Source organism: Thalassophryne amazonica, chromosome 12, assembly GCF_902500255.1.
Source record: "Thalassophryne amazonica chromosome 12, fThaAma1.1, whole genome shotgun sequence".
Lineage (NCBI taxonomy): Eukaryota > Metazoa > Chordata > Actinopteri > Batrachoidiformes > Batrachoididae > Thalassophryne > Thalassophryne amazonica.
Genome location: NC_047114.1, coordinates 73,138,664 through 73,163,945, shown reverse-complemented (window position 1 = coordinate 73,163,945; position 25,282 = coordinate 73,138,664). Strand labels below are relative to the sequence as shown.

General features: G+C 40.6%; 2 protein-coding genes across 5 annotated transcripts in view; one reads left to right on the top strand and one right to left on the bottom strand.

Annotated features, from left to right (window-relative positions):
- Positions 1–5,787, top strand: part of LOC117522682 (voltage-dependent R-type calcium channel subunit alpha-1E-like) — a 199,327-nt gene extending 193,540 nt beyond the window's left edge. For all 3 annotated transcript variants that reach the window (XM_034184133.1, XM_034184132.1, XM_034184134.1), the window contains 2 exons: positions 3,682–3,821; positions 4,447–5,787. In XM_034184133.1, the coding sequence (XP_034040024.1) occupies positions 3,682–3,821; positions 4,447–4,965 (659 nt within the window). In that variant the 3' untranslated portion in view covers positions 4,966–5,787. The remainder of the gene's footprint in view (positions 1–3,681; positions 3,822–4,446) is intronic.
- Positions 5,273–24,151, bottom strand: LOC117522683 (retinoid isomerohydrolase). Of its 2 annotated transcripts, none has more exons than XM_034184136.1 (14): positions 24,007–24,151; positions 23,646–23,728; positions 23,402–23,552; positions 15,779–15,886; positions 15,360–15,501; positions 14,256–14,403; positions 11,060–11,141; positions 9,313–9,445; positions 8,618–8,757; positions 8,414–8,543; positions 8,221–8,335; positions 8,045–8,139; positions 7,845–7,956; positions 5,273–5,397 (listed from the first exon to the last, which is right to left on the bottom strand). In XM_034184136.1, exons 1-14 carry the CDS (start codon positions 24,015–24,017, stop codon positions 5,333–5,335), a joined length of 1,515 nt encoding a protein of 504 aa, XP_034040027.1. In that variant the 5' UTR covers positions 24,018–24,151; the 3' UTR covers positions 5,273–5,332. The 2 variants fall into 2 exon arrangements, with proteins under 2 accessions (XP_034040027.1, XP_034040026.1); XM_034184135.1 differs by lacking the exon at positions 5,273–5,397 and adding an exon at positions 7,557–7,772 and having other exon boundaries at positions 24,007–24,149.
- Positions 24,152–25,282: the final 1,131 nt, after the last annotated feature.

The window sequence follows — 25,282 nt, the reverse complement described above, 5'->3', positions numbered from 1 at the left end:
ATTTTATTCTTCTCTACAAGAGTCAGACAGAAGTCAGACTTCCAGAGCAAGAATTTTAGCTGAGGAAGCTTCTGCGATTTGAAGCGAAACGTCCTCACGTCAAGCAACCCAGTCCAGTCGAAGATTCAAGCTTCTCTACTCATACAAAATGGGAGCAAGACCAAAAGTGTTGCGTTTATATTTTTGTTGAGTGTGTGTGTGTATATATATGTGTGTATATATATATATATATATATATATATATATATATACACACACACAACCAGCCAGGTATGGTTAGTGTTAGTTTTATATTTTCTATATATAATATATAGAATAAAAGAGGAAAACATATAATATATTTTCTATATATAGGACTATATCTTGCTTGTCTCTACTGGTGGTTGGCTCTCACCGCGGTATTGTATCACTTCCTGTTCCGGAGCACAGCAGTGTTTTGCTGTATCTGTTAGCTGTTTAATCTGCGCAGTTAGATTGATCTAGTTAACTAGATAACGATTTGTTTTACAGTGTAATCTTCACGTGCCTTAACTAAAGCACTCCCTCTGCTGAATCACCTCTAAATTATTTACACATTATTCACTTTGTGTGTTTTTAGGAATCTGCTAGCTTAGCGCAGCTACTAGCTCTTAGCCGATTTAGCATGGCGGCTTCTCCTGTCTCTCCTGCACTTTTCTGCTCTGGGTGTGAAATGTTTAGTTATTCCTCAGCCTCCTTTAGCAGTAATGGTACTTGTAATAAGTGTAGCTTATTCGTAGCTTTGGAGGCCAGGCTGGGCGAATTGGAGACTCGGCACCGCACCGTGGAAAATTCTACAGCTAGCCAGGCCCCTGTAGTCGGTGCGGACCAAGGTAGCTTAGCCGCCGTTAGTTCTCTTCCAGCAGATCCTGAGCAGCCGGGAAAGCAGGCCGACTGGGTGACTGTGAGGAGGAAGCGTAGCCCTAAACAGAAGCCCCGTGTACACCGCCAACCCGTTCACATTTCTAACTGTTTTTCCCCACTCTGCGACACACCCACCGAGGATCAGACTCTGGTTATTGGCGACTCTGTTTTGAGAAATGTGAAGTTAGCGACACCAGCAACCATAGTCAATTGTCTTCCGGGGGCCAGAGCAGGTGACATTGAAGGAAATTTGAAACTACTGGCTAAGGCTAAGCGTAAATTTGGTAAGATTGTAATTCACGTCAGCAGTAATGACACCCGGTTACGCCAATTGGAGGTCACTAAAATTAACATTGAATCGGTGTGTAACTTTGCAGAAACAATGTCGGACTCTGTAGTTTTCTCTGGGCCCCTCCCCAATCGGACCGGGAGTGACATGTTTAGCCGCGTGTTCTCCTTGAATTGCTGGCTGTCTGAGTGGTGTCCAAAAAATGAGGTGGGCTTCATAGATAATTGGCAAAGCTTCTGGGGAAAACCTGGTCTTGTTAGGAGAGACGGCATCCATCCCACTTCTGATGGAGCAGCTCTCATTTCTAGAAATCTGGCCAATTTTCTTAAATCCTCCAAACCGTGATTATCCAGAGTTGGGACCAGGAAGCAGAGTTGTAGTCTTACACACCTCTCTGCAGCTTCTCTCCCCCTGCCATCCCCTCATTACCCCATCCCCATAGAGACGGTGCCTGCTCCCAGACCACCAATAACCAGTAAAAATCTATTTAAGCATAAAAATTCAAAAAGAAAAAATAATATAGCACCTTCAACTGCACCACAGACTAAAACAGTTAAATGTGGTCTATTAAACATTAGGTCTCTCTCTTCTAAGTCCCTGTTAGTAAATGATATAATAATTGATCAACATATTGATTTATTCTGCCTTACAGAAACCTGGTTACAGCAGGATGAATATGTTAGTTTAAATGAGTCAACACCCCCGAGTCACACTAACTGCCAGAATGCTCGTAGCACGGGCCGAGGCGGAGGATTAGCAGCAATCTTCCATTCCAGCTTATTAATTAATCAAAAACCCAGACAGAGCTTTAATTCATTTGAAAGCTCAAAGCATAAAAGTTTACAGAGATTAGAGCATGCCATAGGTATTAACGGCACTGCGCTGCGGTGGTTTGAATCATATTTATTTAATAGATTACAATTTGTTCATGTAAATGGGGAATCTTCTTCACAGACTAAGGTTAATTATGGAGTTCCACAAGGTTCTGTGCTAGGACCAATTTTATTCACTTTATACATGTTTCCCTTAGGCAGTATTATTAGACTGCATTGCTTAAATTTTCATTGTTACGCAGATGATACCCAGCTTTATCTATCCATGAAGCCAGAGGACACACACCAATTAGCTAAACTGCAGGATTGTCTTACAGACATAAAGACATGGATGACCTCTAATTTCCTGCTTTTAAACTCAGATAAAACTGAAGTTATTGTACTTGGCCCCACAAATCTTAGAAACATGGTGTCTAACCAGATCCTTACTCTGGATGGCATTACCCTGACCTCTAGTAATACTGTGAGAAATCTTGGAGTCATTTTTGATCAGGATATGTCATTCAAAGCGCATATTAAACAAATATGTAAGACTGCTTTTTTGCATTTACGCAATATCTCTAAAATTAGAAAGGTCTTGTCTCAGAGTGATGCTGAAAAACTAATTCATGCATTTATTTCCTCTAGGCTGGACTATTGTAATTCATTATTATCAGGTTGTCCTAAAAGTTCCCTGAAAAGCCTTCAGTTAATTCAAAATGCTGCAGCTAGAGTGCTAACAGGGACTAGGAGAGAGCATATCTCACCCATATTGGCCTCTCTTCATTGGCTTCCTGTTAATTCTAGAATAGAATTTAAAATTCTTCTTCTTACTTATAAGGTTTTGAATAATCAGGTCCCATCTTATCTTAGGGACCTCATAGTACTATATCAGCCCAATAGAGCGCTTTGCTCTCAGACTGCAGGCTTACTTGTAGTTCCTAGGGTTTTTAAGAGTAGAATGGGAGGCAGAGCCTTCAGCTTTCAGGCTCCTCTCCTGTGGAACCAGCTCCCAATTCAGATCAGGGAGACAGACACCCTCTCTACTTTTAAGATTAGGCTTAAAACTTTCCTTTTTGCTAAAGCTTATAGTTAGGGCTGGATCAGGTGACCCTGAACCATCCCTTAGTTATGCTGCTATAGACTTAGACTGCTGGGGGGTTCCAATGATGCACTGAGTGTTTCTTTCTCTTTTTGCTCTGTATGCACCACTCTGCATTTACTCATTAGTGATTAATCTCTGCTCCCCTCCACAGCATGTCTTTTTCCTGGTTCTCTCCCTCAGCCCCAACCAGTCCCAGCAGAAGACTGCCCCTCCCTGAGCCTGGTTCTGCTGGAGGTTTCTTCCTGTTAAAAGGGAGTTTTTCCTTCCCACTGTTGCCAAGTGCTTGCTCACAGGGGGTCGTTTTGACCGTTGGGGTTTTTCCGTAATTATTGTATGGCCTTGCCTTACAGTATAAGGCGCCTTGGGGCAACTGTTTGTTGTGATTTGGCGCTATATAAATAAAATTGTTTTGATTTGATTTTGATTTATATTGAGTTTGTCAGGAGAACGTGTATGCACCTCCTGAAAACATCAGTTATTAGGCAAGTGTTAATTGTGCCCATTTTACTGTTCCTATTTAAACCTTTAGAAATGTGCAAACTCCAAAGATTAGTAATTTTAATCTGTCAGTATGTCCCGTTTAATGTCTCCAGTTTCTCGATCTGAACGGTGGCAGCAGGGTGACAGGGAGCGCGGCCGGTCCAAGGAACGTTGTCACCTTTTGTCTCCAGACACGTCTCGTTGTAACTCAGAAGAAAGGAGTGCAGACAGAGCAGATGCCCAGGATAAGCAGGTAAAGCAGACACAAAGAAAATATAAACCACTCCAGTAGGTTTATTACTGAATGACTGGTGTGCTGAGGGGAAAACTGCTTTCATTCGGCCCAGGAAATTTACCTTGGACTGAGGTCTGGAAGCTGTGGTGTTGTAGTCCAGGAGCAGGAGGTATTTTTTAATTGTATGTAACAAGTTAACACACAACATTGTACTTTTAAAGGTTTTTTTTTTTTTTTTTTTGGTCTAATAACAACGAACAGAAACTGACAAACTCATTTCAAGCTACATGTATCTTCAACCACATCTGCTCATAATTTCCATCATGAATGTGATGACAAGATTATACTCTGCAACAAGCCCACACATGTCCAACAGATGATCTGATGGATCAAGGTTAATCAACATCAAATCAGTTTGTCCTCATTAGTTGCTCTTTTAATTTGGTGAGTTACAAGATGATAACTTTTTTGTTTTTGAAGTATCATATTGACAAACTGGAGGGTGAATGTACTCATTCATTTAGCTATCTTTTTAATCGCTGCATTTTACAGGGTGGATGTTAAGGCTTTTCTGAAGCCTAGAAAAACATTGAGTCTCAGTCAAACCTGGCAATGAACATATTTTTAAATTCTTCCTTTTCAGGGCAACAGCTCAGACAGTCCAGTGCCCTCCACTTCAGAATCCAGCACCCCCAGCGGCCGGCGACCCTTATCTCAGACTCAGACGCGTCCTCATATCTCCTACTCGCCACTTGTGTGTGGCACGCACCCCTCTGCGGGTGAGGATGAGGACGAACATGGCAGCCCGGAGACCACTAGGCGCAAAAAGACAACTTGGGACAGCAAAGAAGGGGTAATGGGTGAGACGTGCAGTGAGGCTGGTCAGCACCTGTCCCCATCTCGGCGCTACCCCTCTGAGCCCTTCCTAGCCTCGCTGGATGATGACCAGAGCCCAGACCCTACTGGTCCCATGGAGACGTTGACCTTCGAAGCTGCTGTGGCCTGCAGCCTGGGACGCTCAAATACCGTTGGCTCCGCCCACCCACGCTGGCGGACCGGCTGGCAAGTCCCCAACGGGCACTTTAGAAAGCGTTTGGTGCAGACGACCTCTGTGACAGGATGTGATCCACTCAGTGATGCAGAGGAGGATGACAGGTGCTAGGGACAGGACGTGAATCCCAGACTGAAAGGTCATGACTCTTTGTTTTATTTTGTTTTGGGTTTTTTTGTTTGTTTTTTTTGCTTCGAGTCCACAAGTCCTCTGGATACATGATGTTAAAAAAACTGCAATGAACAATACTTCCTGAAACTGTAGTTGCCAATTCACACAAAAAACGTTTTTTTTGTTTTGTTTTGTTTTCCTAATTTGTACTTTATGATAAGAGTAATGTCAAATAGTTGCAGGTTGCAAATAATAAAATGGGTCAAATTCTACCAGTTTGTTGTCAGTAGGTGTTTTTTTTTTTTTCTGAAGACATTTCTAAATTTTGCAGTGTTGCTTTTAACTGTGTTAATCTGTGAATATGTAACTACATTTTCTTCTCAGTCTTCTTTTGTAAATACATGGTGACTATCATCATCATCACATACTCTGCTGCCATTTTTTGAGGAGATCTTCCCAACTATCCATCAAGAAGTAGATCTGACACTTTAAAGAACAACGTGGATCCTGATACACTCAATAATGCTGGATTTTTTTTATAGTGTGAATGCTTGTGCAGGGAAAACTGCCTGATTTTCCACCTCTTTTTTGGCAATTCCTTTCATGTGGGACATAAATTGTGAACTATTACTGCAGTAATGGAGTATTATAGAGAAGTGTTTTATTTTTATTTTTAATCCCGCGTTATTGTGAAGTCATGTCAAACCTTCATCAGCCCTCAGACCCTTCAAATCTGTTTGTTACAGGATTTTTTTTAACCAGTTAATAATACTTATGTTACTTTTCCTAGTATATTTAATATTTGAATCTGAGAATTGTTGAGCATGTGATTTAAAAAAAAAAGTAATTTATGACAGTTTTTCTCTCATGAATATTGAATGAACTGTTGCAGACGACAGCTATAGATGACACGACACACCGTGATGAATCACAAACTAAAATTGTCCTATTACTTGCTAATAATGTACAGAGAAATTGTCATATTTGCAACATTAGAATAAAAACAAACAGTATAATAACATGAAAGTTTTAAAGGTAAATTAATTTTTGAAATGATTATTTTAAACTTTGTGTTTTTTGGTTTTATTTGCCTGAAGAGGCCAAATCTGTGAATTTCACTGAACCAAAAACTTGAAATTTGTTGTATTATACATTCCTGGAATTCAGTTATTTGTGGGATTGTAGTGTGTACAATAGCTGTACATACATAATAAAGTTGTCCTTAAGTTGCACTATTGGTGGTACTGTTATTCATTAATTTATTTGACTTGGTAAATAGATAGGACATTGCATAAATTTTCTTTAACAACAACACAACTCATTGCCCGTTGAAAATCTGGCCTTTTCCACAATGATCTTGATGATATACCTTGAGCTCATCTTGCCAGAATTCTGGAATCCTCCTTCGTATTAGTGATATGTATATTTGGTCCAAATTGCACTGAAAATCAGATTCCTTCGCTTTCACCCCCAATAACCTTGACCTTTGCTAAAATAAACCGATCAAGGGCTATTCTGGTATACACATAAGTTTTATAGCCATTGCCTAAAGGACCTGGTAGGAGTTGGTCAACAAACACAGAGACAGACATAACATTGAGTCCACTGAGCAGTCTGTGGCAAATTTGACCTCACCCAAGAAATTTATCAACCTACTTACATGTGTGTGCCAGATTTGGTGCATATTGGAGTAAAACATCTAAATTTTGAAGTTTGGCCTTAACACCTTGACCTGTGCCAAAACAAACTCTTTAAGGGCAATTTCAGGGCCAACCTTCATAAATTTACACAAAGTATGTGTAGTAGCTGAGTGGATAAGGAACTGGTTTACCAATATGCAGACTAGGGTTTGAATTCCACTCCTGGTACTGGTCTGTGTCCTTGAACGAGAAACTTAATTCACATCATCTCAGTCCACCCAGCTGGAAATGGGTACTGGCCTTGAAAGTAACCTGGATCTTATTACTGGTAGACAAACCCTACTCCCAGTTGTTTTTGAGTAGATAATACATGGTGTATTTGAGGTTATGACATTATTATTTTTTGTATTCAGAACAAAGTCCTTCTGCCCATGTTTATGTGCTTCAGAGAGTGATCGTTATATTATGCCTATTTGTTCTTTGGACTAATGACCAACCGTTAATCAGCTTTGCAGAACTGCTGTGGTCCAATCAGCAAATACCTACATGCTTTTTGAAAAGGTTCCTTTCAGACAAAGTTGGGTAAAACAATGGCATGAAAGGTGATTTTCTATCACAACACTCTTAATCTTTAACTGAAATTTCAAGAATTTTAACTGACTGATTATTAGTACTTTTCGTTTCTTCGGTTGATATTGTTTACAGAAAAAAATCTGTGACCACTACAACTGTAAACCAAATAAAACAGGGCATCAGAGATGGCAGAGATTCAGTGTGAAGCTTCATTTTAAATATTGTAGTTTCAGATATTGCTGCATCATTCTTTACCAATGAACATGACAAATGACAGCTAACAGTAAAACAAAACAGCAGATGAATAAATCTCTCTACAGTTGATAACATCCATCTCCTTTGGCTGACAAAGCCCATTTTGTTAATTATTAATCCTTGTTCTATTGCTGAATAGCAACTGACAATCCTGCCGTTGCCGACTATTGTTGACACCTTGAGAAAAGCTGAATTAGGGTTTGTACATCCCATGGAAGGTGACAGGAATGTTGCACTCTACTTCTGCTCGCGCGATCTCAGACAGATCCTTGGCATTGAGGATCAGGAGGAATCCAGGTCTCTGGGAACCAGGAGCCACCACGATGGTCAACAGCACACCTGTGATTAAGAAAACATCCTGATTTAGCAGTAATTTATATATTATTTTTGTTTTGATTTCTGTTGCCTTACCATCATCCTCATCTACCCCATCAGGAGTCTGAACAAACAGGGGCTCTGAGGGATAGGTGGCTGGTTCTTGCCATACCCAGGTCTCCTTGGTCCTCACGTTTAACTTGCAGATCTACACACAAGTGATTAAAAGAAAAACAATCAATGAAAGGGCCTGTTTTTCTACATTTTATATATGTGTAGGGATCTATTTCACATACCCTGTCTGGTATGAAATGGTTGAGGCCCAGACCGTAGGCATATGTGTAATTTTTCCCTGAATACTTCTTGTAGTTTATCTGAGGAAACTCAAAGGCTATTTAAAAAAAAAAAAGGTTCTTATTTCGTGTCTCGCCAAATAAAATTTCAATGTAGTCACCATGACTGCGTGTGGCACCTTGATGGGGTCCAGAGAACAGTACTTCAGGTTCTAGCCAGACGGTTCCGTCGGCGTGCATCACTGCTGTGGCAGTGGTGTACGGCAGGCTGACGAGGTTCTTCCCCTGTTCCTCCTACAAATGAGTCCATGATGAGACCAGAACATGAGACCTCACATCTGTGGGTCCAAATGGGTGCATCAGATGCCTCACCTTGTGGATGTCCAAGGGTATCACATATCTGCGCACCTCAGGCTGGGGTGCTATCATGGCCGCCTTCTTCACTTCTTCCCAGTTGGCCCGCAAGTTGGCCAGCCAGAGATAGTTGTAGACAAACTCAAAACTGCCAAAGATTGAATACGTTTTTACAAACCTTGTATGGAAACATAAATCATTAAGATTTCGATATTGTTGTACCCTTTCCATGTACAGAGATCAAACACAATGAAACCCTGGTCCTCGTAGGTGTTGATGTGATGAAACAGGCCAATGGCAGCCCCTTTGAACTTGTGATCAACATACTGTCCTGGGTCTTTTATGGCGATGTGGAATAGTGTCTACAAAACAAATCATGGGATTCCCAAAGAATAGAGGAAAATAATGCAATAATTAGTACACTTAATGCCACAAAAGATTAGAATGCAACTGGATATCACAGTACATAAATCGTACTGTATAATGAAGTAAATTTAAGCAAAAGCAACACAAAACTTGGCATGAACTCCCACTCATATATTATACACCAAGAAATTATTTAAATCAGAAGAGGCATTCTTTGATTATGGGGCAGAAAAGAAAATCAAGATGTAGCCATATTGGCTGAAGGACAACCCCTGTTTTTAAAAGGAACCTTCCTCCAGCCTCCACCAATTCATCACCAAGAAATGGCTTCAGTCAGATGAGGTGTTATTTAGTTATTGTGCATAAAGACAGACAGACACCTGGATGGATGCCTTGATGGATGCTCAGACAAACAAAGTGAAAAAGTAATACCCTCCCCCCCCCCACTGCCGCCAATGCCATTGAGTAGAGGCATAAAAAATGATACTGTAAAATACACTGTAAATGCTCTTTTAGTGCACCCTTACAGAAAATAAAATGCAAACTCTTACTCCTTGGCTTTCATTGGACTCAAAGCAGTCCATGTAGTTGGAGCCTCGGACACTCCAGGCACTCAAGAATTTCAGCAAGTTGATTTTCACAGGAGTTTCCACAAAAACAAAATAGTTCTCTGACATGCCAAAGCTGAAATAGGTGAAAAGAGAACATTTAATCTCAGACGTTACCAAATTTAGGGCCCCTTCACACATAGCATGAATAAATAGGAATCATAGCGAAACAGCCCAAGTGAGCGAACCACGAAAACATCGAGCCGACGTCGGGAAGGACACACAATCGGGCAGACATGAATGATCCCGCTGCAACAGTTTTGTGCATGCGCACGAGTATGCACGAAACCATCACAGCGGGAATACAGTGCGAGCAGCTGGACCATGTTGCACCACATTGTGCCTCTGCTGTGGAGGAACAAAAACAAAAACCACACACCATAAAAAACACTGCATTTTTCTGAATCCCTCTTATCAAGCGGAAAATACAAGTATGAATCTTCTGCTCCTCTGTAGATGACCCATGGTTATAGACATACAATCATGACATGAATGAAGCACTGCGCTCTTATCGTGTCCACATCAGCTGGCCCGGCATGTCTAGTCAGCCCATGCATGTGAGGCTTGACACGCATGCCCTGTGGACGGCGCACCGCAGGACAAACACCATGTCATATGGAATAGAGCTCACGTGGGTGATGTGACATTCAGATCGCCCGCTGCATGTTATGATCTGACAGTCCGTTTCACGCCGTGCACTCGCTCGCTGCAACTCATCACAACAGCGATATATGTTTTTATGTATGTCCACATGAGGTCAGCAAGCAGGCACATGCGCGTCACAGTGGACAGTTGTTAGGTCATGTCCGTCAGAACACAGTACGTGTTCCCCAGCTGGGACATCCAGAACCAGAGATGTCAGCAGCTGCTGCTGTCGACAGACACGCTCCCTGTCAGTTCAGTGCACGCACCAATGTGTCACTCTCTGTTATGTGATCATTATTTTTTAGTTATTTGTTATGTAATTGTGTATGTAGGTAGTGTAGTACTTATTAATGTACCTGCTCTGGCTGTGGTCTCTGTGTTTTTAACGTGACACGTCGTGTGCACTGAGCCGTCATTCATTTGTAGCTGTCAGTGAGTCTCTGGTCAGCAGCTGGGAGGCGGCTCGCTGTGCTGTGTGCACTCTGACGTGGCTGGCCAGTTCCCATCTGTACCCCCCCCTCCCCCCGGCATGCCACATGTGTTGTGGATGGGGGGGAACACAACAAACACACAATTCACACGCACGGCACATGTGTTGCAGGGGGATCCGATACTCTGGCACACCACATGTATGTTGCTTTTTTTGCAACGCCACACACGTGGGGACGCTTAGACAAATTTCACATCCAGCTCGAAAGTGATCATCTGCTCACTGTTTCCGCACTGACAGCGGCGTATGGCCACACATTTCCTAAGTGTTAAGCAAGCGGTGTTGGATGTTCATGTGTCACCTGGAATTTGGCCAACACCTGCCACGAGAGGGATCAACTGGGCTCTCACAGGGCACACTCTGTCTTTCAGCCGCTGGTGTGCACGAATAGTTGTAGCAGCACGTGTACGAGGCGTTGGAGGCAGCTTCGATTTTTCACAAATGGCACACAATTCCTCCTTCATGCGCTAGTCTGCTTCAGTTGTGTTATGTGTGAAGGGGCCCTTAGAATGGAAATGTTGGTGCAGTTTTCCATGTGCTAGATACAGAACACACCTGTGCACGTAGGATGGTTTGAACTTCTCAGCGCTTGGGAATTGCACCACCACCCTGGACTTCTCAATAGGATCAGATTGACCTAAAACAAAGACAAAAGCACCTTGGCCAGTTTCATTATTTCTAAATAATCCCAATTATTACTAAAATCCATACTCTTAGTAATGTTAAGATAAAGTCATATTAGCAGAACATTTCATTGTTTCTTTCAGGAAAATAATTTTAATCTTCTCAGCGTAATTATATATTGGGATTATGAATGGGTTCTGCTTTTGAAAATACTTAGTTTGTCTTTTGTGTATCTCTTTAACAATGAAATACAAGCAACTAAAATTTAGTGGTAAAATATGGAAATACATCTGCCAAAGCCTGGTGTTAGTAGTATAAGTAATTTACTGACCAGCGGAATAGTAAAAATTATTTAATAATGCACATAATTTGCAGTGTAAAAAGATGACTGATTACTGTTACATCAAAACTCATTTTTATCAGTTCATATCTTTCAGTAAATGGTACATAGACTGCATTTATATAGCGCTTTTCTATTTCCATCAGACGCTCAAAGCGCTTTACAATAATGCCTCACATTCACCCCAATGTCAGGAAGCTGCCAGACAAGGTGCTCACTACACACCGGGAGCAACTTGGGGATTAAGGACCTTACCCAAGGACCCTTAGTGATTTTCAGGTCAGGCTGGGATTTGAACCGAGAAGCCTCTGGTCGCAAGCCCAACGCTTAACCACTAGACCATCACCTCCCCAGTAAAACACGAAAAGCTCAACTCAAAAATCATAACTAAAGTATAAGCATTTTTTTTTTACTATAGTTTTGCAAACATTACAAATGTAAACAAATGATCCCAATTCAAGTCTGGGAGCATTTGCTTGTGTAGCATGTCTTCACATCCACCAGACTACAGAACCGCCTCGTGGGTCCTGGATGACAACCACCCAGGCAGACAACCGATCCAGCCCCACCTCTCGAAAGTAACCATCTATCAAATGAAAGATGAGTGCTCCCTTAGTCTTCTCCAGCTCTTGACATCCTCAAAACTGAGGCAACTACATGATTTCATGTAAGTGAAAGTCAAAATGTAAGTGATATGTTTCATTTTAATCTCCCTACATAGCCATTCACTGACACAAAGTCATTCCATCTGTACCCAAGGGTCCTCCAAACAGACCTGGTGCCAAAGGCTTCCAGTTGTCACCATAGGTCAGGGGTGGGCAACTTGTTCCAGAAAGGGCCAAGAGGGTGCAGGTTTCTTTGCAGCCACTGACTCCACCAGGTGAATTCACTGATTAACTGATTCCATCTGGAACCTCAATTTCCCTCCCTCCCTGAGGAAGTCTTCCCAAGGGATCAATAAAGTTCTAATAGAATAGAATAGAATAGAATATAGTCCAGGGGGAGTCAGAGACTCTAATCCTTTTCACACTACAGTATCCAAGGATAAGGACCAGGCCTCAGGGTCTATATAGGACTTCTTATTGTCAGAAGTCCTCATTCACCCATTTATTCAAATAAATTCCTTTCAGTTTCTTATATTACACATTGCTTAACATGCCCAATTTACATTGTTTGATTTAAAAATATAAACAAACCAACAAGTATATACAGATAAAAATCTCTGGACGAGGTCCATTAGAAGGCCAGTAACTGTATTAAGTAATCATTTAAAAATATTTTCCTCCTTTAATTTGTAAAATGAGATTTGTATTTAGTTTTAAGAAAGTTGTCTTTTTATGACAAAACATATTTTTTATATATATATTTTTAATATATATATAAAATATATATAAATATTATAAAATATATATAAAATATAATATAATATAATAGGTCTTGTCTCAGAGTGATGCTGAAAAACTAATTCATGCATTTGTTTCCTCTAGGCTGGACTATTGTAATTCATTATTATCAGGTTGTCCTAAAAGTTCCCTAAAAAGCCTTCAGTTGGTTCAGAATGCTGCAGCTAGAGTACTGACGGGGACTAGCAGGAGAGAGCATATCTCACCCGTGTTGGCCTCCCTTCATTGGCTTCCTGTTAATGCTAGAATAGAATTTAAAATTCTTCTTCTTACTTATAAGGTTTTGAATAATCAGGTCCCATCTTATCTTAGGGACCTCGTAGTACCATATTACCCCATTAGAGCGCTTCGCTCTCAGACTGCGGGCTTACTTGTAGTTCCTAGGGTTTGTAAGAGTAGAATGGGAGGCAGAGCCTTCAGCTTTCAGGCTCCTCTCCTGTGGAACCAGCTCCCAATTCAGATCAGGGAGACAGATACCCTCTCTACTTTTAAGATTAGGCTTAAAACTTTCCTTTTCGCTAAGGCTTATAGTTAGGGCTGGATCGGGTGACCCTGGACCATCCCTTGGTTATGTTGCTTTAGAGGTAGACTGTGTTTCATAATTATTGTATGGCCTTGCCTTGCAATGTGGAGCGCCTTGGGGCAACTGTTTGTTGTGATTTGGCGCTATACAAGAAAAAAGTTGATTGATTGATTGATATATTTTTTCAATAGTGTGATATCAAGACCAAGGCCTTAAAGAGTCGAGACCAAAACAAGACGGAGACCTAAAATACACAAGTCAGCTTTCAAGAGCATGAATTTAATAAGACCACATTTCACCCATATTAATATTCAAAAGTGATGTTTCTATCAAGGTGACAAGCTCAGCAGCTCAGCTGGGGTCAACCTGAACACTGTATGAGGTGAGAGGGCTTTAAAAAAAATAAAAACAACATGCTGTAAATCTCTGAGAGAGATACTGAGTTCTTGTGGCAGCCCACATAAAAGTGGTTTAATGATTGCAATTAACTAAGATTTCATATCACAAAGTGTGAAACAATAAAAAAGCCTGCACACTTACTCCTTTGTTACTGCCTTTAATGTGACAACATTTTGATCCCACTGGATCTTCCTCTGGAAGTCACTTTTTACAAAGTGTAAAAGTGATTGTTATATTAAAATATAGCACCACTCAACACAATGTGAATTAATTTATTAATTTTGTTATTAGAATTTTTAATTAATGTTTATACTTTTGCTGGTCCAAGACTGAGTCAGAATCGAGTAAAATTGCTTTCAATTTTGACACAAGACCAAGTAAGTGAAATAGTGGTCACAAGACCAAGACCGGACTTGAGTACTACAACACTAGTTGTGTTTGTCACATTCATTAATGTCCAACCTTTCTGTGTGGGAGGAATCCTGACAATGTTGTAGGCCAGGGTTGCTCCTTTTCCCATGCAGTTTCCGATGTTATACACAGTTCCATCTCTCTCTATGTGGGGATGGGCTGTCACGCCGTTAATGTTGATATAGTTGCACATATCAACCTGAATTGAAAAATGACGAGTTCAGGCAATATCATTTCAAGCTAGAGCACCGCGCTCATAGAGTGCAAACCTCCGCCAACACTAGTTTTGAATTCCAAATTTTTACCTTGGAAAAAGTCCTGTTAGAAGTGCCTTTTCATAAGCTAAAATATAATACAAAATATAGATCAAAAGTGCTTTTCAATGTTAAAATCAAATATCCACTAAATCCGCAATACGTATCACATGTGGATCAAACTTAGTGTATTCACTGAGAGTAGCAGTTTGCACCTCATTGTCACAAATGTGAGTGATTGAGGGACTTTTGATTGCGACATAATGCAAAATGTACAACAAATGGGCTTTTCAATATTAAATTCAAGTGTCCACAAAATCCACAATCCGGATCAGATCCAGATTAAGTTCGTCAGGTGATAGTGAGTACCAGTCTGCACCTCACTTTCAAATATGAGAGTGATTGGGGCATGTTTGATTAAGATGTAATGTAAAATATACATTAAATGGGGTTTTCAATGTTAAATTTAAATGGCCACAAAATCTGTAATCTGGATCAGATTCAGATCAAACTTTGTCAGTCCATAAAGGATACCATCCCATATAACACTCTCAAATATGAAAGACATTTACTCTTTTTTAAGAGTTAGGAATTTTTGAAAATTTGTTCAATGTTAAAGATAATAATTTTTTTCCAGATTTCCAAGATTTTTCCTGATTTGACCCTTGACCTATGACCGTGAAAATGGAATTAAGTCTTGCCTAACAGGAAATGAATATTCAGTAAAAAAAACAAAAAACACAACATAATATATGAAAAACTGTGGCCTCTAGGCTGTTCACAACCAAACAGACAAACAAACAAACCAAACATAACAAAACAAAAACATAACCTGGCGGAGGTTATGATCCTGCAGTGAAAGGATTGTGTTACATACTGTAAGTTAATGGTATTGAATCACCTTTTTCAGCGTCTCTAAGGTGTCGGGGTTGACTTTGGTGATGAAGTTGGTTTCTGTGACAGCATAAAAATCTTCACCGACGGGATAAACATTCACCAAGCAATTATCTGTGACCTCAACACCTTTGAAGTAAGAGAAAAACCTGCAAATCGATCACACATAAAGATTTGGCACAGCAGAAATATGACGTGAACTATAAATGTAAAGTCAGTGTGGTAAAAGCAGACAAAGTCTATTCTTAAATATTGGAAAGAAAGGAACTAAGAAGATGAATATACTAACTTTACATCACTGCATTTTTATTTAAGCAAAAAACACTGTGGTGATGATGTTGATGATGGTGATGATGATGATGATGATGATGATGATGATGATGATGATGATGATGATGAGTAAATGCTTGTATGTCTCTCACCAACCTGGAGAAAATATTTTTGCAGGGATCAGGATACGCAAACGTGCCAAACTCTGTGATCACAACACGCTTCTCCGTGATGGCTCTCACATAAGCATCAGTTCTGAGAAATCTAAGTGTGAAAGAGAGAAGAGCATTACCTCTGGGATTTCATCCTCAAGTATATACTGTGTATAAAACTCTGATCATTTGAATTTGATTAGTTAACCCGTAAGAAGTTTTCAGGCAGCCATACGAGGGGCGACTGAGAAGGTTTGAGCCTGATCCAGAAAAAAGTAGGGTGTGTCTGCAAGACATTCCAAAAATGTTGGGATGGGGCAACTTAGGGCTAGTAACGAGGTAAAAAAAAAATTTAAATATGATGTTGTGTCAAACATGTGATGTCAACAGGGCATGTGATGTCCGAGCAGCAGATTGACCTCGTTAGCGCTGAGAGTTTCAGACGTCTTCTGAAACTCTACTGGTGGTTGGCTCTCACTGCGGTATTGTATCACTTCCTGTTCCGGAGCACAGCGGTGTTTTTCTGTATCTGTTAGCTGTTTAATCTGCGCAGTTAGATTGATCTAGTTATCTAGATTACGATTTGTTTCCCAGTGTAATCTTTACGTGCCTTAACTAAAGCACTCATTCTGCTGAATCACCTCTAAATTATTTACACATTATTCACTTTGCGTGTTTTTAGGAATCCGCTAGCTTAGCGTAGCTACTAGCTCTTAGCCGATTTAGCATGGCGGCTTCTCCTGTCTCTCCCGCACTTTTCTGCTCTGGGTGTGAAATGTTTAGTTATTCCTCGGCCTCCTTTAGCAGTAATGGTACTTGTAATAAGTGTAGCTTATTCGTAGCTTTGGAGGCCAGGCTGGGCGAATTGGAGACTCGGCTCCGCACCGTGGAAAATTCTACAGCTAGCCAGGCCCCTGTAGTCGGTGCGGACCAAGGTAGCTTAGCCGCCGTTAGTTCCCCCCTGGCAGATCCCGAGCAGCCGGGAAAGCAGGCTGACTGGGTGACTGTGAGGAGGAAGCGTAGCCCTAAACAGAAGCCCCGTGTACACCGCCAACCCGTTCACATTTCTAACCGTTTTTCCCCACTCGACGACACACCCGCCGAGGATCAAACTCTGGTTATTGGCGACTCTGTTTTGAGAAATGTGAAGTTAGCGACACCAGCAACCATAGTCAATTGTCTTCCGGGGGCCAGAGCAGGCGACATTGAAGGAAATTTGAAACTGCTGGCTAAGGCTAAGCGTAAATTTGGTAAGATTGTAATTCACGTCGGCAGTAATGACACCCGGTTACGCCAATCGGAGGTCACTAAAATTAACATTAAATCGGTGTGTAACTTTGCAAAAACAATGTCGGACTCTGTAGTTTTCTCTGGGCCCCTCCCCAATCAGACCGGGAGTGACATGTTTAGCCGCATGTTCTCCTTGAATTGCTGGCTGTCTGAGTGGTGTCCAAAAAATGAGGTGGGCTTCATAGATAATTGGCAAAGCTTCTGGGGAAAACCTGGTCTTGTTAGGAGAGACGGCATCCATCCCACTTTGGATGGAGCAGCTCTCATTTCTAGAAATCTGGCTAATTTTCTTAAATCCTCCAAACCGTGACTATCCAGGGTTGGGACCAGGAAGCAGAGTTGTAGTCTTACACACCTCTCTGCAGCTTCTCTCCCCCTGCCATCCCCTCATTACCCCATCCCCGTAGAGACGGTGCCTGCTCCCAGACTACCAATAACCAGCAAAAATCTATTTAAGCATAAAAATTCAAAAAGAAAAAATAATATAGCACCTTCTACTGCACCACAGACTAAAACAGTTAAATGTGGTCTATTAAACATTAGGTCTCTCTCTTCTAAGTCCCTGTTGGTAAATGATATAATAATTGATCAACATATTGATTTATTCTGCCTAACAGAAACCTGGTTACAGCAGGATGAATATGTTAGTTTAAATGAGTCAACACCCCCGAGTCACACTAACTGTCAGAATGCTCGTAGCACGGGCCGGGGCGGTGGATTAGCAGCAATCTTCCATTCCAGCTTATTAATTAATCAAAAACCCAGACAGAGCTTTAATTCATTTGAAAGCTTGTCTCTTAGTCTTGTCCATCCAAATTGGAAGTCCCAAAAACCAGTTTTATTTGTTATTATCTATCGTCCACCTGGTCGTTACTGTGAGTTTCTCTGTGAATTTTCAGACCTTTTGTCTGACTTAGTGCTTAGCTCAGATAAGATAATTATAGTGGGCGATTTTAACATCCACACAGATGCTGAGAATGACAGCCTCAACACTGCATTTAATCTATTATTAGACTCTATTGGCTTTGCTCAAAAAGTAAATGAGTCCACCCACCACTTTAATCATATCTTAGATCTTGTTCTGACTTATGGTATGGAAATAGAAGACTTAACAGTATTCCCTGAAAACTCCCTTCTGTCTGATCATTTTTTAATAACATTTACATTTACTCTGATGGACTACCCAGCAGTAGGGAATAAGTTTCATTACACTAGAAGTCTTTCAGAAAGCGCTGTAACTAGGTTTAAGGATATGATTCCTTCTTTATGTTCTCTAATGCCATATAACAACACAGTGCAGAGTAGCTACCTAAACTCTGTAAGGGAGATAGAGTATCTCGTCAATAGTTTTACATCCTCATTGAAGACAACTTTGGATGCTGTAGCTCCTCTGAAAAAGAGAGCTTTAAATCAGAAGTGTCTGACTCCATGGTATAACTCTCAAACTCGTAGCTTAAAGCAGATAACCCGTAAGTTGGAGAGGAAATGGCGTCTCACTAATTTAGAAGATCTTCACTTAGCCTGGAAAAAGAGTCTGTTGCTCTATAAAAAAGCCCTCCGTAAAGCTAGGACATCTTTCTACTCATCACTAATTGAAGAAAATAAGAACAACCCCAGGTTTCTTTTCAGCACTGTAGCCAGGCTGACAAAGAGTCAGAGCTCTATTGAGCTGAGTATTCCATTATCTTTAACTAGTAATGAGTTCATGACTTTCTTTGCTAACAAAATTTTAACTATTAGAGAAAAAATTACTCATAACCATCCCAAAGACGTATCGTTATCTTTGGCTGCTTTCAGTGATGCCGGTATTTGGTTAGACTCTTTCTCTCCGATTGTTCTGTCTGAGTTATTTTCATTAGTTACTTCATCCAAACCATCAACATGTTTATTAGACCCCATTCCTACCAGGCTGCTCAAGGAAGCCCTACCATTATTTAATGCTTCGATCTTAAATATGATCAATCTATCTTTGTTAGTTGGCTATGTACCACAGGCTTTTAAGGTGGCAGTAATTAAACCATTACTTAAAAAGCCATCACTTGACCCAGCTATCTTAGCTAATTATAGGCCAATCTCCAACCTTCCTTTTCTCTCAAAAATTCTTGAAAGGGTAGTTGTAAAACAGCTAACTGATCATCTGCAGAGGAATGGTCTATTTGAAGAGTTTCAGTCAGGTTTTAGAATTCATCATAGTACAGAAACAGCATTAGTGAAGGTTACAAATGATCTTCTTATGGCCTCGGACAGTGGACTCATCTCTGTGCTTGTTCTGTTAGACCTCAGTGCTGCTTTTGATACTGTTGACCATAAAATTTTATTACAGAGATTAGAGCATGCCATAGGTATTAAAGGCACTGCGATGCGGTGGTTTGAATCATATTTGTCTAATAGATTACAATTTGTTCATGTAAATGGGGAATCTTCTTCACAGACTAAAGTTAATTATGGAGTTCCACAAGGTTCTGTGCTAGGACCAATTTTATTCACTTTATATATGCTTCCCTTAGGCAGTATTATTAGACGGTATTGCTTAAATTTTCATTGTTACGCAGATGATACCCAGCTTTATCTATCCATGAAGCCAGAGGACACACACCAATTAGCTAAACTGCAGGATTGTCTTACAGACATAAAGACATGGATGACCTCTAATTTCCTGCTTTTAAACTCAGATAAAACTGAAGTTATTGTTCTTGGCCCCACAAATCTTAGAAACATGGTGTCTAACCAGATCCTTACTCTGGATGGCATTACCCTGACCTCTAGTAATACTGTGAGAAATCTTGGAGTCATTTTTGATCAGGATATGTCATTCAAAGCGCATATTAAACAAATATGTAGGACTGCTTTTTTGCATTTACGCAATATCTCTAAAATCAGAAAGGCCTTGTCTCAGAGTGATGCTGAAAAACTAATTCATGCATTTATTTCCTCTAGGCTGGACTATTGTAATTCATTATTATCAGGTTGTCCTAAAAGTTCCCTAAAAAGCCTTCAGTTAATTCAAAATGCTGCAGCTAGAGTGCTGACGGGGACTAGAAGGAGAGAGCATATCTCACCCATATTGGCCTCTCTTCATTGGCTTCCTGTTAATTCTAGAATAGAATTTAAAATTCTTCTTCTTACTTATAAGGTTTTGAATAATCAGGTCCCATCTTATCTTAGGGACCTCGTAGTACCATATCACCCCAATAGAGCGCTTCGCTCTCAGACTGCAGGCTTACTTGTAGTTCCTAGGGTTTGTAAGAGTAGAATGGGAGGCAGAGCCTTCAGCTTTCAGGCTCCTCTCCTGTGGAACCAGCTCCCAATTCAGATCAGGGAGACAGACACCCTCTCTACTTTTAAGATTAGGCTTAAAACTTTCCTTTTTGCTAAAGCTTATAGTTAGGGCTGGATCAGGTGACCCTGAACCATCCCTTAGTTATGCTGCTATAGACGTAGACTGCTGGGGGGTTCCCATGATGCACTGTTTCTTTCTCTTTTTGCTCTGTATGCACCACTCTGCATTTAATCATTAGTGATCGATCTCTGCTCCCCTCCACAGCATGTCTTTTTCCTGGTTCTCTCCCTCAGCCCCAACCAGTCCCAGCAGAAGACTGCCCCTCCCTGAGCCTGGTTCTGCTGGAGGTTTCTTCCTGTTAAAAGGGAGTTTTTCCTTCCCACTGTAGCCAAGTGCTTGCTCACAGGGGGTCGTTTTGACCGTTGGGGTTTTACATCATTATTGTATGGCCTTGCCTTACAATATAAAGCGCCTTGGGGCAACTGTTTGTTGTGATTTGGCGCTATATAAAAAAAAAATTGATTGAAAATTGATTGATTGAACAGGTGACTGTAATCATGACATGTTACAAAAGGAGTATATACACAAGGCTTAGTCTTTGAGGAGCAAAGATGGACAGAGGATCTCCAGTTTGTCAACAAACGTTTCAGAAAATTATTGAAATGTTTAAAAACAATGTTCCTCAAAGAAAGATTAGACAGGATTTGCATATTTCTCCCTCTAATGAGCTTAATATCATTAAATGATTCAAGAAATCTGTAGGAATTTCAATACATAAAGGGCAAGGGCACAAGCCAAAGCAGAACACCCATAATCTCCTACCCCTCAGATGGCACTGCATCAAGAACTGTCATTCATCAATAGCTGATATAACCACATGGACAAGTGATTACAAATGTCACTTAAGACGTTTGTGCAAAAGAGAAGCCTCAACCTTGTCCAGAAGCGGCATCAACTTCTCTAGGTTTGGAGGTATATGGGTTCAATCATCATAGTAGTGTTATGTGTCGGACGCAGCTCGGAGAACCGACCAGCGTTTGAAGGACCCAGTATGAAATAAGCAGAGCACGGTACAAAGGCTAACTGAATTTAATACATAACAGTGAAAATGTAATAACAGAAAGGTGCGGCCTGGCGTGGTGCGCTCCCAGCAGCGCTAACGGTCCGGAGCCAGAAGCTGTTTCGGACCCAAGGACCCCGCCGACACCCCCCAGGTGGCCGCAACAACCGAGTCTGTGAAAGAAGGAACCATTATGTGAGTCCACACTCTACACACAGAACACTTAAAGGTGTACAAACAGCAAACACTTCCTGGCTTGATTACTGATCAGCTTCCCAACCTGCAGGCATGGAACATCCCGTTCACAAAACTCCACTGCAGTGGAAGCTGATACATGACTAACATACAGCTCAATACAATACGGTGTGAGGGACACCACATTTACTGACTGTATAACTGTTAGTCACAAAATCCAACGTACCTCAGGAAGTGTGCTGACGAGCGTGAGACCTCACCCCCTCCTCTTTCACAGACCGTGCATCAAACCTGGACATTCTCAGCGTCCGCTGCTGATGAGATGGCTCCCAAGACGACGATCTCACCCGTCTGGTCACAAGGTCGAGTCTCTGGCAAATACACACTGTGCACTCCAGTCTTAAATGCCAACATGCTCCAATCCATCCAGATGCACCTCAGCTGTGAGTCCTGACGAGTCGCAGGTGATCAGGGTGAGGTCCTGACAGCCTCAGCAACACAGCCACTCAGTCCCAAATGCACGCCACCTGGGAGGAAAACAAAAAGACAAACAAACCGGCAGCCAGGCCCCCCCAGCCATATAACAAGTAGAAACAGATATTGTGGTCAGACAAATTCGTATTCCAGATCTTTTATGGAAGAAATTGATACCGCATGTTCTGGACCAAAGGACCATCCAGACTGTTATTGGCAACAAGTCCAAACCTGAGGTTTTGCTATGGTATGGGATTGTGTCAGAGCCCTTGGCAAAGACAATTAACACTACTGTGATTGTAGCATTAATGCAAAAAAGAAACATTGAGAGTTTATAACAATAAACAAGGTTTGGTAGAATTACTTTGAAAGAATATATGTGGATTACATGTATGTATGTACATACATTTGGATTACTTGTAATCTGATTACTTATTTCTTTTGGATTACATTTCAAAGTAATCCTACCCAACCTTGACAATAAATGCTGCCTTCACTGGCAGACACTGACAGACATTGAGACGGGACTGGCCTTCCTGCATCCTGACCTGTTTCCCATAGAGAATGTGTAGAAAATTAAAAAAAAATTAAAATACCACAACGATGACCCTGTACTGTCGCACATCTGTATGTGCAGGAAGAATGGGATGAAATAACACCTGGAATGCTTCATCACAAGTACCCTCAAAATTAAAACATCTTTTAAGTGCAACATTACAAAATGGTAAATTCTTTAGGGTCACTACATTTTGGAATGTGTTGCATGCCTTAAATGCAGGAATGGATGTTCATTAAATAACATAAGGTTTACCACACAAAACATCTTGGGTTCATACTGTCTGCAGTGAAACAGAAGACAAATTAAATGTAAGGATGACTATGCTTTTATGGCTTTGTTATTGTTGGCTTTTAAAATTTGCTTCTATATTGTCCCAACTTCTTCTGGTTTGGGGTTGGACCTATTACAAACAGATTTCAAGTTTTGACAAGTTGACTTGCAACATGTACACTTGCACACTGATCACCTTACAATAGTCTACATTTGGAGATGAGCGCCAACACAGCCCATAGCCCCAACTGTGATATGTGAAAGAAATTGATCGATGGGATAGATTATCTTCTGCCTCAATTAAAAATTTAATGATTGAAAACCTGGCTATTCGTATGTTTTTAAGTTTAAGGTAAGGGTGAAGACCCTTCTATTCATGGCTGCTGTTTTTGTTCCTTTCATGAATATGCAGATTTTTTTTTTTTTTTTTTTGCTTGCATAATGTGAACTGCAAAGGTTGAAACATGATCAAACACCTGTATGGTCCTGACAGCGTTACCTTCTGAAGTAGGTGACCTGGCCATTCTTAAACTCAAACTTGTGCATGAGGGCTTGTCCATCAAAGAGGTGATAAAAAGGTTCATCCCCAATTTCAAAAAGTCCAGGTCCCAGACGGAGAAGACTTCCCTTCAGAAAAGAAGGAATCCTGCCTGTAGAGCATCCACAATGCACACACAGAAAGTTTAAGATTTTGAAATTTATGGCTCATTTTGCATTTTAAGCATGTGAGGATGCAAACAAACCTGTGACTGTCGCTGGAACTGGCTCAGCGAGCTCTTCACACGTCTCAAAAATCTTCCTGTAACCACCAGCTGGATGTTCAAATCTGCCAGAAACAAAACCGACATCAAATATATAAAACTACTTAAATAAATGTGAGAGGAGTCGTCACCCCCCCCCCCCCCCCAAAAAAGGCTTCAATTCCAATGAATTAAAATAATATGACTGAGTTACAACCTTTCTACATAAGACATTAAAAATAAAATGACAAATTCTGAAACTGTGGAAGTTGACTTTGAAGCAATGTGATTAATCCTAAACTTGAGTTTCAGATCCAATTTAGAATAATAATTGAAATAATAATTGAATAAATGAAAAACTCACCGGCTGACCATGGTTCTTCTTTGTGACAACAATCAAAATAACTTTGAACAAACTTTGTGTTTTACGCCTTAACTTGAAGTGGCTGATTTTGCCCAGTGGCTTTAGCTATTTATTCGTGCACTCCGCTTCAGAGTCACTGCAATCTGTGTCGTAAATGTTTCTCCTGGCCAATCATGTTATACCATGAACAAGTATTCTATTGTGCCAGGGGCCTTTTGTGGAGGACTCAAGAGTTACTGAAACCGGATTAGCTGCAGAAAATCTGTTGTAACAGCACATGTGATTTTTCAAGTCGTCCACTCGTTCACATTTTGTCCAGTAAAACCTGCGTTTTGCCCAAAGTGCAGAAAATCAGTGTGTCAAGATGCTCAAATAATCAAATATGAAAAGTGTGCATCCAGTGATTTAGGCTATGCCTGGTACAAGGGGGAAAACGAAGAAAAAAAATGAAAAAGTAAAACATTAAAAAAAATGTATAGATCTGACTCAGAATCTAACATCATAATATTTCAAATATTGTTCTGTCCAGCAACCAACAAATGAGATTAAATAAGATCAAATAACTGCGAGTGCATGTGGCTCTACTCTTTTTTAAGATATTTAGATGTACCTTAGGATACACTAGTATAGTTCCACCTTAGATTTGGAGTGTATAATAGAAGATATACCTTACTGAATTTTCATTTATTAATTTTCTGAACCCATTTGGTCTTATTAAGGGACACATGGGGGCTGGAGATTGTCGCAGTGATCACAGGGTGAAAGATGGGGTATTCTCTAAACAGGCTATCAGTCTGTCACACATATAGAAATTCTTTCACAAATACGGACAGTTTCAGAGATTCCAGTTCTCCTAACGTGTATGTCCGTGGAAATGGGAGGAAGCTGGAGCACCTGGAGAAAACCCACGAAAACATGGGTAGAACATACAAACTCCACACTGAAAGAACCAGGGATTTTTTCACTGTGGGGCACCACCGTGCTTTCTCTTTAGCCACCTTCTTTTATGATGTCATGATGATTTGAAGAGTCAGAATCTTCTTTAAAATGCTTAAATTACTCTGAAAAAAAAGAGAAATGTCAGACCAATCTAATTTAGTAACACTCAAATGAATTAGGTTGATCCAAACTCATTTAACAGTTAACATTATCTATAATAACTTGTTAATTTGGACAAATTCATTTAATTTGTGTGTCACCAATTGAAACATTATCTGTTTCTAGAATTATTTAACATCTTATTTATTAATTCATGTTCTGTACCCACTAATTCAAA

Coding starts and splice junctions, on each gene's coding strand:
- LOC117522683 (XM_034184135.1), bottom strand. Junction 15,502..15,778: donor TGCAAAAATATTTTCTCCAG/GTTGGTGAGAGA, acceptor ATCGATTTGCAG/GTTTTTCTCTTACTTCAAAG. Junction 8,544..8,617: donor GATCTCTGTACATGGAAAGG/GTACAACAATAT, acceptor AATCTTTGGCAG/TTTTGAGTTTGTCTACAACT.